General features: G+C 33.3%; 2 protein-coding genes across 2 annotated transcripts in view; one reads left to right on the forward strand and one right to left on the reverse strand.

Annotated features, from left to right (window-relative positions):
• LOC127863956 (uncharacterized) overlaps nt 1-3,550 on the forward strand; it is a 63,972-nt gene extending 60,422 nt beyond the window's left edge. Inside the window, exons 17-20 of the mRNA XM_052403633.1 lie at nt 460-771; nt 1,021-1,808; nt 2,914-3,036; nt 3,512-3,550. Of these exons, the coding sequence (XP_052259593.1) occupies nt 460-771; nt 1,021-1,808; nt 2,914-3,036; nt 3,512-3,550 (1,262 nt within the window). The remainder of the gene's footprint in view (nt 1-459; nt 772-1,020; nt 1,809-2,913; nt 3,037-3,511) is intronic.
• Nucleotides 3,551-12,160: 8,610 nt separating this feature from the next.
• On the reverse strand, nt 12,161-14,853 carry LOC127863955 (uncharacterized). The gene is made up of 2 exons (XM_052403632.1): nt 14,495-14,853; nt 12,161-13,521 (listed from the first exon to the last, which is right to left on the reverse strand). Exons 1-2 carry the CDS (start codon nt 14,613-14,615, stop codon nt 12,794-12,796), a joined length of 849 nt encoding a protein of 282 aa, XP_052259592.1. The 5' UTR covers nt 14,616-14,853; the 3' UTR covers nt 12,161-12,793.
• Between the last annotated feature and the right edge of the window lie 2,836 nt (nt 14,854-17,689).

The raw sequence follows: 17,689 nt of genomic DNA on the forward strand, positions 1-17,689 counted from the left end.
TGACCAATCCTCAGGTTATAATGTCTGCATTACATCACTTGACCAATCCAAATGTAATATGGCCTGCAGTATATGTTGTCGGCAGGATATATCATGGCCAATACCAAGGTTATGTGGCCTGCAGTGTATCTCATTACCAATCTTCAGATTATGCGACCTGCTGAATATCTCATGACCAATCATCAGGTTATGTGCCCTGAAGTATATCTCATGACCAATCCTCAGGATATTTGGCCTGCAGTATATATCAGGACCAATCCTCAGGTTATGTGGCTTGCAGTATATATCATGACCAATCCTCAGGTTATGTGACCTGCTGTATATCTCATGGCCAATCCTCAGGTTATGTGGCCTGCAGGATATCACATGACCAATCCTCAGGTTATGTGACCTGCTGTATATATCATGACCAATCATCAGGTTATGTGCCCTGAAGTATATCTCATGACCAATCCTCAGGTTATGTGGCCTGCAGTATATCTCATGACCAATCCTCAGGTTATGTGGCCTGCAGTATATCTCATCACCAATCCTCAGGTTATGTGACCTGCTGTATATCTCATGACAAATCCTCAGGTTATGTGGCCTGCAGGATATCTTATGACCAATCCTCAGGTTATGTGACCTGCTGTATATCACATGACCAATACTCAGGTTATGTGGCCTGCTATACATCTCATGACCAATCCTCATGTTATGTGGCTTGCAGTATATCACATGACCAATCCTCAGGTTATGTGGCCTGCAGTATATCACATGACCAATCCTCAGGTTATGTGACCTGCTGTATATATCATGACCAATCCTCAGGTTATAATGTCTGCATTACATCACTTGACCAATCTAAATGAAATATGGCCTGCAGTATATGTTGTCGGCAGGATATATCATGGCCAATACCAAGGTTATATGGCCTGCAGTGTATCTCATTACCAATCCTCAGGTTCTGGGCCTGCAGTATATCTCATTACCAATCCTCAGGTTATGTGCCCTGAAGTATATCTAATGATCAATCCTCAGGGTATGTGGCCTGCTGTATATCTCACGACCAATTCTCAGGTTATGTGGCCTGCAGTATATATCATGACCAATCCTCAGGCTATGTGGCCTGCAGTATATCTCATGACCAATCCTCAGGTTATGTGGCCTGCAGTATATCTCATGACCAATACTCAGGTTATGTGGCCTGCTATATATCTCATGACCAATCCTCAGGTTATGTGACCTGCTTTATATCACATGACCAATCCTCAGGTTATGTGGCCTGCAGTATATCTCATGACCAATACTCAGGTTATGTGGCCTGCTGTATATCGCATCACCAATCCTCAGGTTATGTGACCTGCTTTATATCACATGACCAATCCTCAGGTTATGTGGCCTGCAGTATATCTCATGACCAATCCTCAGGTTATGTGGCCTGCAGTATATCTCATGACCAATCCTCAGGTTATGTGGCCTGCATGATATCACATGACCAATCCTCAGGCTATGTGGCCTGCAGTATATCTCATGACCAATCCTCAGGTTATGTGGCCTGCAGTATATCACATGACCAATCCTCAGGTTATGTGGCCTGCAGTATATCTCATGACCAATCCTCAGGTTATGTGACCTGCTGTATAGCTCATGACCAATCATCAGGTTATGTGGCATGCAGTATATCACATGACCAATCCTCAGATTATGTGGCCTGCAGTATATCTCATGACCAATCCTCAGGTTATGTGGCCTGCAGTATATCTCATGACCAATCCTCAGGTTATGTGGCCTGCAGTATATCTCATTACCAATACCCAGGAGGTGCGGTTTGCAGTATATCACATGGCCAATACCCAGGGTGTGCGGTTTGCAGTATATCACATGGCCAATACCCAGAATATGTGTTCTGCAGTAAATCACATGGCCATTACCCAGGTTATATGGTCTGCAGTATATCTCATGGCCAATACCCAGGTTATGTAGGCTGCAGTATATCACATGGCCAATACCCAGGTTATAATGTGGTCTGCAGTATATCACATGGCCAATACCCAGGTTATGTGGTTTGCAGTAAATCATATGGCCAATACCCAGGTTATGTGGTTTGCAGTATATCACACGGCCTATACCCAGGTTATGTGGCATTCAGGACATCGCACCTCCACTGTTTTATCTGGCTCCTTTGTTAACATTCTTTGTTGCAGTTATAGAAAGATTGTTTAGAAAGTACAAAAAAACAGTGTCTGTATCATTGAACACATCTTTTGCAATTATTAAATCAGAACTTATGTTGTTTTACGTATTCTTTTTAGTCAGAGCATTCATCATGGCAGACCGGAACGTGTAATTTCAACAGATGTAGGGTTTAAAGTTGGGGATGTTTTCAAAGTCAAATGGATGCCTCTTACCAGTGATGGGAAAAATGAAGTCTCGTTTTTTGCTGGAGAACAAAAGGTAACCTAACTGTGTATCCATACAGACACAAAACTGAATTTTCAAGTTCCAATTAATTTTTAGATTCATGTGCAGAAAGCCGGACCAACCAGCCCTTTTGCAATCTAATGTCTGATCATTTAAACAAAAAAAATATAACAACTATACATGATTTTCAATATTCTATTCTTCCTGTATACAAATGTTATATCATGATTGAGCTCATATTTCACTTGTTTATCCACTTCTGCAACTGAATGTAATCTTTAAATTATTTGTTGATAAGTTTGTGTTCTGATTGTAAATCATTATTTATGAAAAAAATTCCATTTGATATATTTTATTATCCTCGTTAATAGGTGTGTGAGGATCGTGGGGATCCCACTTCACACCATACATAATTTGCAAACAATATATGAATAATATAACAAACTTTTAACATTTGATCATCACAAGCTCATACATTATACAAATATTGTAAATCATTGCTGATTTCAGCTGGTAACTGTGGATGCAGAATTTCCCAAAGTCCAGAACGTTATGCCATTGGTTTCATTCAAATGTAAACAGTACACACCTGTGGTGAAGCTACTGAACTACAAGCCAAAATATCGTGCTCCGGTTAGTTTGTAATTTACAACTGTGTAGCCATGACATGCCACATTTAAGTTGGATTTTGTGTGTGAAGATTGTTACTTTTTAAAGCATTTATGTGATCATGCATGTCTTTGGACCCTCCAAAATGAATACCTGTCATGATCTGTTAACATAGAATGTATTTGTGTTAAGGATTTTGAGAAAATTCAAAGTAGAAACAGTATTAATGTGTTTTTAAAAGCTCTCAAAAGGAGTGAATATATAATCTCATTCAGAATTTTATTAATACGGGGACATTTTTGATGTAAAAATCTTAAAGGACTTTTCCAGGACATTTTGGGATTTGGGAATTATTTCGTATGAAAAGTCCACTAATGTGGGAAAAACTTATTTAATATAAATATATAATAATTTAAATAGAAAGAAGAAAATCATTTTTATTAAAGAAATATATTTTGTATAATCATTTTAGCATAAAGTTATATAATTTCCCACTCAGAAGCTAAGTGAAAATGGCTTTGCAACCATCACAAAATAAGAACAGCTTGCAAGTAACTTGCAGACTGTTAAGGTTTAATGATGTTTGCTGCTCATCAGTATCTTAGGCTTGGTTATAAAGCCTTTTAAACTGAAATCTAGTAATAAAAGTCTCTATAAAAAAAATTCTAAGGGACTGCATTAAAAAAGAATCTTACCTCTGAGCTGAGTTTGTTTAACCCTTTTCCTCTCAGAAGAAAAGTGAAAATGGCTATGTGCAAACAGCATAAAACCAGAACAGTCTGCAAGTAACTCGCTGTTCGGGTTTTATGCTGTTTGGTGCTCATCAGTATTTAAGGGATGGAACTGAAACCTTTCAAACTTATATCTAGTAAAAAAAGTCCTTTCATTAAATTTAACTTTGTAAGGGACTACAAATGCGTCAAAATACGAATCTATGTGGTGAAGGGTTAATAGTTGGGCATCAGAACGACAAAGTATTGTTTATTGCAGACTAAATTTCCAGTCCCATGCAGCATCATAATACAATGAGTATTAAACATCAGTAAATCCATTATAACAGTTTATAGCAGTTTTGATCCAATAGTGTTTTTTTTCTTTTCTTTCCTTTAACCCTTTACCACTTCCACATATTCGTATTTTCACGCATTTGTAGTCTATAAGAAAGTTATATTTAATTGAAAACCTTTCTTACTTTATGTAGATTCAAATGTGTAGGGCTTTACTTCCAAACCTTATATACTGATGAGCAGCAAACAGCATAAAACCTGAACAGACCGCAAGTTACTCGCAGGCTGTACTGGTTTTATGCTGTTTGCACATAGCTATTTTCTCTAAGCTTTTAAGGGGGAGAGGGTTGATGGATTGATACATGTATAGAAGTAAGATTACATGTACCATGTTGTTAACTTGGTTTCAATGAATGGAACAAAGATTACATGTAACATGTTGTTTACATGGTTTTTATGTTAAGAACAAAGATTACATGTAAAATGTTGTGTACAAGGTTTTTATGTAAAAAAATTAGATAACATGTATTGTGTTGTTTTCTTTGCAGGCTCCATTAAGGAACCAGATAACACTGGGACGGGTTCATTATTGTAATGTGATGGACGATGGACAAATCATTTATAAGTAAGTTATTTCTAGGATTGACAATACGCTGTTTAATCTTATATGTGGTTGCATATGTACCATAATATACTGAGCAAAAACTAGTCTTTAAATGTATATATGGGCCATGTTTTTGAAAAGGGGGTTGAATGCATGTGAGTAAAGTGTTGTCCCAGATTAGCCTGTGCAGTCTGCAAAGGCAAATTAGAGACGACTCTTTCCATCTGAACAGGATTTTTGCTAGGAACTGACTTTCTTTAGACTGAAAATATCGTGCAAACTGCACAGGTTAATCTGGAAAGACACTTTATCCACATGTATTAAACCCCTTTTCAAAAAGCACAGCCCAGCCCACAGCCCATATACTTTTACAATCATCAAAACACTTAACCAGCCTTCCTTAATTTTCAATACCAGACAACATGCGCAGCTACATGTCATATTAACAAGATAACGTGTTATCAATATGAAGTAAAACACTGAGTTGGTTTAAATCACCAACAAGGTGAAGTAGGAATTGTGACATATGACCTACAATTGATAAACTTTTACCTTTAGATATGTATTTTGACGCATTTGTAGTCTCTTCTAGACTCAAATTTTAAAGGCTTTATTTCCATCCCTTAATACTTAATAAGCATCAAACATAATAAAACCTGAACAGACTGTAAGTTACTTCAGGCTGTTCTGTTTTATGCTGTTTGCACACAGCAAATTTCACTTTGCTTTTGAGTGGGAACGGGTTAATGTAGTGTTTATTCACAATGGGCATCACCCGTCCCGAAAAAGTGTGTAAAATGCGCATTTAATGCGTATAAAACGCAGCGATATTCGCACCGTATTGATTCACTTTACCAAATGCATTAATTCACTTAAGCAAGTGCATTTTTCTGTTTAAAAAGTGTGTTTCTCTGCATTTTGTCTGCATTTTCTCAAATAATACACTTATTGAGTGTATTAATGCGCTTTTGTTTATTTTTTAATTGTATTTTCCAGTGGAAATAATATGCTTAGGTGCATTTTTTGTACTAAAGTGCACTAATACGCTTTAGTTTATTTCTTCCACAAAAAGTGCACTTCAAGTGTATTTTAGTGCATTTTAACTGTGTTAATTTACTAAGGAAAACATGATGAAAAATGCACTTAAGTGTATTATTCTAGTGCATTTATACAATCAAGTGTATTTTTTTAAACTTACAAATACGTTTTAGTGTATTTTTGAGTGTATTAGTGCACTTAAAATACAATAAAGTGTATTTTATTAAAATGTGCACTATTTAAAAAAATACGCTCTAGTGTATTTTTAAGGGTATAAGTGCACTTAAAATTCACTCTCTGTGTATTTTTTAAAATACACTCAAGTGTATATCATAAAAATTTGCACTTTAAAATATATGCTCTAGAGTATTTTTAAGCGTATTAGTGCACTTAAAATTCACTCAAGTGTATTTTTTAAAGTGTATCTTTGAAAAATGGGTATTTTAAAAATAAATCCTTTGATATGAAAAAATACAAGTTTAAATGTGAACTGAAACAATGACAGCAAATAAATAGTGTAAATAGACATATTTATTAACATTAAATTACATTTCTAAATAAATTGTAAAAACTTATGAGCACTATGAAAATGGAAGCACATTCAAGATACAAACAACTTTGTGAACTTGGAAATTTATACTACTATTTACATGTGTACACAAAAATTAAATCAGCGTTAACTATAAAGGGGACATATCAACGGCTTTAACAGTATTTTATATTCTGAAAAAAAAATTATTGCTTGATTTCTTAAATACAGATCTTTTTGTTAAAATAAGCCGCAATAATAACTATACAAGAGCTTGTCACAGTTGTGTCTAATCCCCGCCGAAATGTGTTTGCTTGTATGACAACATTTGTTTTAGAGAGTAGAATAGTATTTGTAAAAACAAATAAAGAGAGATGATTCATTATGCTCCGGACAAAAATTTACTTTGAAATTAAAAAAAGGGATATAATTCAAACACAAAGGTAGATAGAGTTATGGTTCTTAGTCACTGCACTTTTCCTACTTGCCATCTGTTTAAGTTTGAAGTTTCAAGTAAATCCCTTCAGTAGATTTAGAGTTATGCTCCGGACAAAAAATTTACATTAAAATTAAAACAAAGGGGAGATAATTAAAAAACTAAGGTTGATAGAGTTAGGGTTCTTGGTCACTGCAATTCTCCTAGTTGCCATATGTTTATATTTCAAGTTTCAAGTAAATCCCTTTAGTAGATTTAGAGTTATGCTCCGGACAAAATTTACTTTAAAGTTATATAAAAGGGGAGATAATTAAAAAAATTAAGGTAGATATATTTATGGTTCTTAGTCACTGCACTTTTCCTACTTGCCATCTGTTTATATTTCAAGTTTCAAGTAAATCCCTTCAGTAGATTTAGAGTTATGCTCCGGACAAAAATTTACTTAAAAATAATTTTAAAGGGGAGACAATTCAAAAACTAAGGTAGATAGAGTTATGGTTCTTGGTCACTGCACTTCTCCTAGTTGCCATCTGTTTATGTTTCAAGTTTTAAGTAAATCCCTTCAGTAGATTTAGAGTTATGCTCTGGACAAAAATTTACTTCAAATTATATAAAAGGGAAGACAATTCAAAAACTAAGGTAGATAGAGTTGTGGTTCTTGGTCACTGCACTTCTCCTAGTTGCCATCTGTTTATATTTCAAGTTTCAAGTAAATCCCTTCAGTAGATTTAGAGTTATGTTATCCGAAAGAAGGTATGAGCACATAGTCGCAAGAGCACTTGAATACGTTAGTTCGCCCATGAACACATGGTAAGGTTGACTAAATCACCGCGATATGACCTAATATGTGTTTAAAACAGCAAACAATATCCAACAAACGAATAAATTATCAAACATAGTATTGTGCACTGATGTGGCTCTGTAATTTCTGTTTGAATAGTTTATTAAATATGCAAAATGAGACAGAACGCATAAACGCGAGTTTCATAGATATCGTACGGCTATTATGTTGTTTATATACCATATTCGCTATAACATTTACAAATGGCAGGTTCGAAAACATTCGTTTTCTTTACACTCATGATCGCGTTAAACGTTAATAATACACGTTTTCATTCGCAATTTATTTACAAAATCACGACAAATGTCAAATACAATACAGAAAATGCATAATTGTTTCATTGATCTGTTTGAATAGTTTATTAAATATGCAAAATGAGACAGAACGCATAAACGCGAGTTTCATAGATATCGTACGGCTATTATGTTGTTTATATACCATATTCGCTATAACATTTACAAATGGCAGGTTCGAAAACATTCGTTTTCTTTACACTCATGATCGCGTTAAACGTTAATAATACACGTTTTCATTCGCAATTTATTTACAAAATCACGACAAATGTCAAATACAATACAGAAAATGCATAATTGTTTCATTGATCTGTTAACATATAATGGATTGAATAAACTGATTTAAAATTAATGTTTTCAAACTAATATTAAATCTTTTTCTCAGAATATGCGGTCCTATTTATAGATGAGCTTAATTTACCTATATCAATGATAATCAGCGAGGTATGCCGATTAGAATAATCGAGCTATCTCAATCGGACTGGCTCGGTCTTTTATAAAGGTCGCCCTTGTGAAGAATTTTTTTCATGGTATGCTTACTTAGACGAGCTGCTTCGCAGCAACGTCAAAAAGTAACAAAAACAACGGTAAAATTAGTGTGCCACCTTGCTCGACTATCATCACGTGGTTGGTTGCGAAGGCAGGGATTTGATCCAGCTATGACTCAGCCTAATAACTTCATCCTATCAAAAGTTATCGAGCGCTAACGTTGCATTTTTTTAAGAGTGTGTCTTTATCCAACTGTGTCTAAGATCAAAATGAAGCCCCGTGTAAATTGTGCATGTTATCGTAAGCTCGTAGCGTTTACTTGTAGTTCAAAAGAACACTAACTAAAGGATAATAATGATTCTTAAGGTCATAGTATTGGGCATCGGGCAGTATCCTTGTATCACTTAATCCTAAACCACATGTGTGAAGTTTCAAATGAAAATCTGCAATAGATAGAGAAATATTCACACGTTTCTCGCAAACCTTAACCCGATTTAGATCTTGCGCAAAAACCTTAACAGGACGTTTTCAAATACGAAGGCGTGGAATGTATAATTCTGATTTAAAGCTGGTCACATTAATAGACTTTTATCAGAGACTAATAATGTTGACCATAATCACACGCTTGCATTTATTGTAAAACAATATAGCAGACACAGATATATAGCTATAGATCTAATGCACACAAAACGGTTTAAGTAAAAAAAACGGACACACCTCTCCTATTGTTTAGGTCCTTATTCGGCGACTTTGCATGATGCTATCGTACACATTATTGAATTTGTAATGAATATCTGTAGAAGTTATAAAGATATTTACTTGTTACATGCAGATTTTAAAAATTGTAAAATGGATTCCAATTTGCAAGCACATTTGTATCTGATTCTGTTTTCTAGTAAAACAAAGTTAAGATGCAAGCGTGATCATATTTTATGACATTTTTTTCAAAAATACCTAAGTCTGTTAATTTGTCCTGTAAATGTTATACAAGTTGAGTTTTCGTTTGCAAGAATCCTTGAGTGATAGGGTAAAACTAAAATAATAATTGGTGATTAATATCACGTGATTGTGAAATCGCTCCTCTAATTGTTCGTGCAACATTATCATTCAGTTTCATTCAGTTACATGTAAACTCCCAAATTTGATCTCGCTACTGGTCGGTTCAATATCAACTGACTACAAATAAACTTCCAAATTGGATTGCCTGACAAAAGTTGTGTATTAGCTGTCTGTCTGAACTCAGATATTTCACCAACAGGGCAACAACGTAATCAATCAGAGCGTCAAATCGCATATCCCCAGATGAGTTCATCTGTCTAAACGAAGAGACGCGCCAATACATTTATCTTTTTCACTGCCGTGCATTTTTATGAGTAAACGAACGGCTAAGAAATGAGCCTATCGATATTTAGTAACAGACAAGTCAAATTTATACTATACTGTGCATGATATATTTGTATAATATGACATGCAATTATAATATAAAATAACATTGTGGCAGAAGTATATCACTTTGTAGAAATCAAAAGCCAATAATTCCTGACTCAATTAAAAATTACTTTTTTAAAGTATATGTCTGCCATTTAACAAAATCGAATACACAACGTCTCAACATCAGTACATATAAACAAGATAAAAAGGTAGGTTTAGTTTAATGATAAGCTTTTAAATACTCATAAATAAACGAGCATCTGGTTTTAAATGTCGCTAGAGTGTTCAAATATAAACAATACTTACTGAAGTCCTTACAAAAGAATACTTTGTTGTTGGAATCAACGCAGAAAAGCTGATTGCAACTAAAGACCTTTTTAACAATGAATGCCATGATTTTCTGTATATTATTCATTTAAATAAAACAAAGCCACAAACAGTGACACTATGCTATTCATCTACATGCACATGGGTAAATACCATCCCCAAGTACTGAATGTATTCACCAGAGCCGCCACTGCTCATTATCATAGTTATTACACTGGCTCACTGGGCGTTTTCACGTTGGTTGTCCCGACGGGAGAGTCTCACCTAACGCGAGACGTAAATATTCATTCACTGTGACAAGTTGATTACCGAGTGAATATTGTATGCAAGACACTGAAACGGATATAAAGATAATAATATATGAGTTCACGAACTAGTCAACCGTCAGGGTACCGTTTGAACAGTAGTGGTCTGTGGTACGACTAATAGTCATGCGAACATCTAAACGATTATGAGCAGTACTTCGTCAGTCATCGTATATTTATTTAAACGCATTTCTTAAAATTGTAAACTAAATGTACACTATGCATATTGGACCTGTTTTAAATATATCGTAAATACTAAGGTGAACGAGCACGCTATGTATCCTTTAATCAAATAAAAAATGCTTTGAAATGTAAAACAATCAAGATAATTATCGGATTTTAATTAAACTTTAAGCTTTATAAATGGTGATTATTATGAACATATATTGTACATATACTTACAAACGGGTTATACGCATGTGCATATAATATATTGATTTGATACTATTTGTTGTTACTTTTAAATTTTAAGTTCAAGAATACGAGACTAATATGATCCTTCAGTTTTTGAGCTTAATTCTCAGCCAAAGATTGAAAATTGAAGCGCCTTTCACATTTACAAAACCCTTAAAATCTTCCATTGATGATTTAATAGCGGCTTGGATATGATTTATGTGTAATGTTTTGCTGCGTATATATATTTACCTGTTATAGATTATTTGTCGCTTGCCTTAAGTACAACACTAGCGGATGATAGGAATAGCCCTGTTGAGAGTATGTTGTTTCAGAAATTGTGTTTTGCGTAAATATTTCTAACTCGTAATTTCTGTTGTAATGATAATTTCACATCTGTAAATTAATTGTATTAACCGTCATATAATATAAGAAACAAATGTATAAACTTGTATAATCCTTTAGTTGCAAAGGGATCATCCAAGATATGCAAGTGGAATTATGTATAACAAGATTCGTGATGACTGTTTACAAGGTTAGCGAATAAAAAAAAAACACGTGTTACAATAAATACATGAGTATATTATGATAACGTGTTGTTGATATTTATTTCTTTAAAACGTACCATGCTTTTATTAGATACATGTGCAACGGACGTACTAGTATTGACATGCATGATTCTGAATAACCTTTGAGGCTAACGATACATTTTTAAATCTCCTCCTTTTCAACGTTATACATTTTATGCTGTGTAGGCATACCCGAACACATTTTATTTAAAGTTCGGACATGTTAGGCTAATACTATCTAAGTTTAGTAACTGATCAATATTCGGTCCGTCTTTTGGACATTAAAGGCTATTATATAAAATCTCGGTTGATGAACTATTGGATAGTATAAAAAGAAAAACAATTAATTATCACGAAGATAGAAAATCTTAAAAAAACAGTTCGACATCGTTGCTCATATGTAATAAAACGCATTCCTTATCAAACATAATTTTAAATACAATGTATACATATGTTTGAGAAACTCATTGTGTATTAGCATACTATGGGCATTATCCCCCTGTTACTAGCATGCCAAGGATTTAACAACCGATACTGCACTAAATAACGCAATATTTCGTTAGATATAGTATTTGATATTTTGTTGTACATTACACAAGTCATCGTTTGTTAAAGAAACAAAATCGAGGGTCACTAGTGTTGTTTATTATTTTTCTATTGACCGTTGAACAACATGACTATTTTAACAAATAGTTCACTAAACAATAATGCACATTTTAGAAAAAAAACGCATATTTTGTGGAAACTTTTGTGAAAAAAATCAATGTATTTACTGATTAATTAATTTCTTTGTGATTGCTTGGGCGGGTCAAGTAAAAACACATTGATGGAAAAAAATTGTACTGATAATCTCGCTTTTACCCTAACAGCCGAAACAGCATAAACCTATTGCACAATCGGCATTAAATAGTTCAAATTAATGTCATTGAAACTCAACTGCCGCTCACGCGTTTAAAAAAAAATAGAAGCAAAGGGAACTATTTTTGTGTATAATAAAAAATAAACCTGCGAAATAAAATTAAAAACACTGATGCAAACAATTAAATCATTCTTTCAATCGAATTTTCATACAAATATACATAATAAATGAAATTGGTTTGCTTTTGGTGTAAATACGTGAAGTTTTTTCACGCTGGGGAAAAACTCGCTTGTAGTTTGGCCTATGAAGGCTAAATAAATCAGAAAATTAATTAACTATACTTAATAGGTTTGATATATAATTACTTTATTGACGAATATTGTTTAGTATTAATTTATTAAGAGGTTACTGCATTTTAAATATTTATGTATTACGGCATAATCCTCCAAATGAATACATTTCCATAATTTATCCCTAAGCATTAAGTAAAAGCGTTTAATGCAAGTTCCAAGTTTATTTTATACTTGACAATATACATTAGGAGACTATGAACTGGACGAACAAGTTCACTGTCAATGGTTGAATTCTGTCTCGTGTGAACATATCGAACTAATGAATTAACCAAGTTTGTTCCCCCGCATTGCACCAAAAGACAGCACTCTATTTACGATACAGAGTTGCACTTGGCAACTGTGACCCGGACATCAAATGGTCAGGTGTCTGTCCGCCATCAGCAGTTTTCTTGCTACCTCCCGATGCATCACGGTCCCCACGACGTTGGTGAGAGCTAAACACCTCGTCGTATGCATCCACTTCCGTGAGCTCGACCGGGTAACGTCTGAACGCCGTAAAAGAGTCGAAGCTTGCGCTAGATGGCGTCACAGCCGGCATTGAAGCGTTCATATAGCCAATAACTCTACGCATCTCGTCCAATGCGTTCGCTTGCATCATTATGTAATTCTTTGCCAGTAAAAGGGTTGCTATCTTCGATAGCTTCCGTACCGAGGGACTATGGGCGTACGGTATGACAGAACGCAGCTCATCCAAAGCGTCGTTCAGATCGTGCATCCGGCGCCTCTCACGCGCATTAATATTCAGGCGGACTACTTTCTCGCTCTTTGGTTTTCTTTCTTTGATTTTACCACTGATTTCATTATCCTCATAATATTGTCCAAAACTCTCCATTTCCGTGTCCGTCTCACCGGCGTTGGAATCGTCGTCGCATCCGCAATTGTTCTGGTTGCTTTTGTTTAAAATATCCAACATAAGAAAGTCGCCCTTTCGTTTATCAATATAAGGTCCGTGTGAAGCATTTAACTTCGAAGTGACTTCATCGTCATCCGCATTAGAACCAGACGCAAAAATATGACCCGGTTTCCGAATATCACCTGTAATGATAAAATAAATGTATAAATAACAAATAATAACAATAAACTTAATAATATTAATAATATCAATAATAACACATCTACTACTACTAGTACTACTACTACTACTACTACTACTACTACTACTACTACTACTTCTACTACTTCTACTACTTCTACTACTACTACTACACTACTACTACTACTACTACTTATAATAATAATAATTATTATTATTATTATAATTATTATTATTTTTGTTTTTATTATAATTATAATAATAAAATAATATAATAATAATAATAATAATAATAATAATAATAATAATAATAATAATATTATTATTATTATTATTATTATTATTATCATTATCATTATTATTATTATTATTATTATTATTATTATTATTATTATTATCATTAATAATAATAATAATAATATTATTATTATTATTATTATTATTATTATTATTATTATTATTATTATTATTATTATTATTATAATAGAACCCATAATTGTTATAATACTAATCATGGTAATAATAGTAATGATATTTTTTTTATAAAAAAATAATAATAGTAATAATAAAAATAAAAATATAAATATTTATAATAATAATATTATTATGAATGAATGAATAAAATAATTATGATTAATTATTATTATTATTTATTTTTTATATAATAATAATTATAATAATGATTATAATAATAATAAAAATGAATCAATAGTTATAATAATAATGATGATGATGATGATGATTACGGTAAATGTTGAAAAGACAAAAGGTTTTCAATACCCACAGAGTTAGTTTTTTCATTATATATTTTATATAATTATATTTAATAAAACAATTAACTTTACACTCTATTTGTTGATCGTTATATTGTTATTGTATATGCACAATAATTTTAATGGATGATGGTTGAAAACTACTTGCAAATCATCCGTTTATTGCAGCATGAACAGACAATCGTATTACAATTCATCTCACCCATCACTGACTGACCCGTGTCTTGGCCAAATCCGTCTAAATCGTGGCAGAAACCCTTGACAAACATCGGTGGCTCTGTAGCGAATAAATCCGCTGGATTTTTTAGTTCGTTGTTATCCATCCGAATTATTTCGATTTAGCCGGTTATCATATCCGTCTGCAGAAAGTTTAATTTGTTTCACCAATATGCCATAAAAAATTCAATATAAAACAATGAAACACAGATTTTTAAGGTATACCGCAACTAATGTTTAAATGTAAACAATTAACAAAATAGTTTATCTATATTTATATAAAAGTTTACTGTAAGCCCTTAAACACTAATGCAGGTCTCACTACGCCATATAATATCACCGTAATTTCCTGTACAGCTCTGCAGTTAACGTTTCGAAGTCCTGGCAGATTTCCAGTTCATTAATACTTAATCCAAATGGTAAACTCAGCAGCGCCTTTTCATGCCTGTGTGTTTCTTTATTCTGCATCACTGGATAGTGTTACAGCTCGAGATGCTATCGGAAATTGATACAAACTCCGCAGCAAATTAAATAAGGCCGATTAATTGGACAATTTGTATCGCGTGCCTTCAATGACATTCGTCATTGGGCGGGATGGTTGAACGGCGCTTTGTGCTATCTTAATTTGCATATTTCCAATAAGAGAACTATAAGGCCAGGCATTGGAAATTCTGTCAAAATGTGTCTGGAATGAATTAATTGTTACCATTTTTTACATAAATGTTAGGTCGATTGTTTGTAATTATTCTTCTATTGTACTTTTAATTATTTAAACCATTAATAAATAATTTGCTATTAACACTGGTATATATTAAATAAATGTTGTGTGAATGTGGGGAATTAATTTTTCCGCCGTTTTCACTATTATTTCATTATAACCCATATATTTGTGTCAAATTTAGCAGGGGATACATTAATGGTCATGTAAAGCTCATGTTATATGTATTTTTTAATAATTCATATTGTATTTGTAAACAGACGATCCGATCAAAGAAACACGTATTTGATATGTTTGTCCGCTGAATTTCAGTGAATATCAAAATGGTTGACAGATGGTCATCGTAAAGGACCCGCCTCACGACAATAAGGCATTCAGCCGTAAAGATACTTTCCATAAATTAATAACTAATTAAATTCCGTTTAAAAGACATCGAAAATTGAAGAAATTGTGTATTAGGGCTTACGATGGCATTTTCTCTGTAATATTAAAACTTATAAAAACGATTTTTTTTGTCACTTTCACGTGCATATTTATCAACAATATCAGAAATAATATATATACATGAAGATTATGGAACATGTATATACTGCAACATTGCTTAAGAGATTGTTCGATACATTAACCCAGAGGGATCTATATTCGCAACTACAAAATTCGCGTACTTACATAAATATGAGCAACGATGAAGCAGTAGCGTTTTGTTGTTTACGTGAAATGAAAAGTTGTTATGTAGGTTTTAATTGATCAGAGTGCTTACACAAAGAAATAGACATTACTCGTTAAAATGTTATTAATACGATTTTCATTTTGATTTCATTTGTTTTCATCGGACTACACAAATCCCTGTAATAATATTTGTTCGGAAAATGCGGATGCGCAAAAGTACGATTTAACAGAGATTATTTAAGCAGCCATGTATTCGAACATCAGCTCGTATTGCCCGTTCAACATAAGTATAACATCAGGTCGTATTGCCCGTTCAACATAAGTATAACATCAGGTCGTATTGCCCGTTCAACATAAGTATAACATCAGGTCGTATTGCCCGTTCAACATAAGTATAACATCAGGTCGTATTGCCCCTTCAACATAAGTATATCATCAGCTAGTATTGCCCGTTCAACATAAGTATAACGAACGTTTGATCTGCTATCAAAATAACTTCGTCCAAAAAATCAAAAACATTTTTGAAACGAGTCATTTTATATGCTTGAAAATAATCACCTTTCAACCATGTATTGACGCGCGAAAAGTTGAACTGTTCCGTATTCGGTGGTGGATAATCCACAAGCTTTCAGGAATATTATGGTGTATTGATTAAAAAAACATGCTAATATGTGTTTATAGTAAAAAGTTGACATCCATTATGAAATGCATAGCAACCTGGAACGGATACCATTATACCGAAAGTTCAACAATGGTTAACTGAGTTCACTCAAGCTTGATATTAAAGGATTTCATCATTTTGGGACTAATTATTATAGACTTACATTTCTCGAGTAATAATTATTCATCAAAAGTGTCTTAATCCAATTAAATACCGAATCAATTGATTTGATAACATGTTTATACCAAATTTCGACAAAATCCATGGAAAATAATCGACGAATTATTAAAATGGTTAACAGATGCGTTATAAGTATATAAAGCGAAAGTGAACGACCAAAAATAATGGTTTATGCACATTCTCGTTCAAACAATTATGTGAATATTACTCAATTAACTTGTAGACTAAAGCGTCATGCAGTTTAGCAGAAACAAAAATCGCTGTACACACGTTATCTGTGTACTGATATGCGATGCGATCATTTCTTTGCCGTTCGCGTCTTGGACCTAAAACTACAAATCAAAAAACGCGCGACAATGAATAAGATGAATAAATGGGCGCATCTCTTCGTTTAGACAGATGAACTCATCTGGGGATACGAGATTGATTTCTTTGTTGCCTTGTTGATGAAATATTTGTATTCCAACCGACAGCTAATACACATCTCTCGTCAGTCTATGTAATTTACTTGGAATCGGAAAGTGGAGAGATCGAATTTCAGATTTTTTTTTAATTCTACTTCATGAGAGAAAAATATTATATATTATAATACAATCTCGAGCATCCAAGCACATTATATTTCAATTATTGTAGTAAATGCAAAAAAACATGGCTGTAATTTGATCGATAATCAATAAATGTAATGAAAGTCGTCCCTGTGGTGAGACCAACAAGAACCATTACTCACTTATTGACCAACGGCCGGTAAATACAAGGACCTTGATTCATCGAACCATCCTTAGATAATCAACAACAACTGTACCAACAACATAACAAAAACGTGTATATAAACATATTATATTGATTAATACTGTTCCATAAATGCAAGAGTAAACTCCCTGATCACCTTCCCTATATTTCTTCATTGTCGTTTTTTTTCGAACTCTTGCGTTCTAAAATAATTAATTTGGAAC

Source organism: Dreissena polymorpha, unplaced genomic scaffold (genome assembly GCF_020536995.1).
Source record: "Dreissena polymorpha isolate Duluth1 unplaced genomic scaffold, UMN_Dpol_1.0 chrUn067, whole genome shotgun sequence".
NCBI lineage: Eukaryota > Metazoa > Mollusca > Bivalvia > Myida > Dreissenidae > Dreissena > Dreissena polymorpha.

Coding starts and splice junctions, on each gene's coding strand:
- LOC127863955 (XM_052403632.1), bottom strand. CDS start 14,615: ATGGATAACAACGAACTAAAAAATCCAGCGGATTTATTCGCTACAGAG. Junction 13,522..14,494: donor CACGGGTCAGTCAGTGATGG/GTGAGATGAATT, acceptor TTATCATTACAG/GTGATATTCGGAAACCGGGT.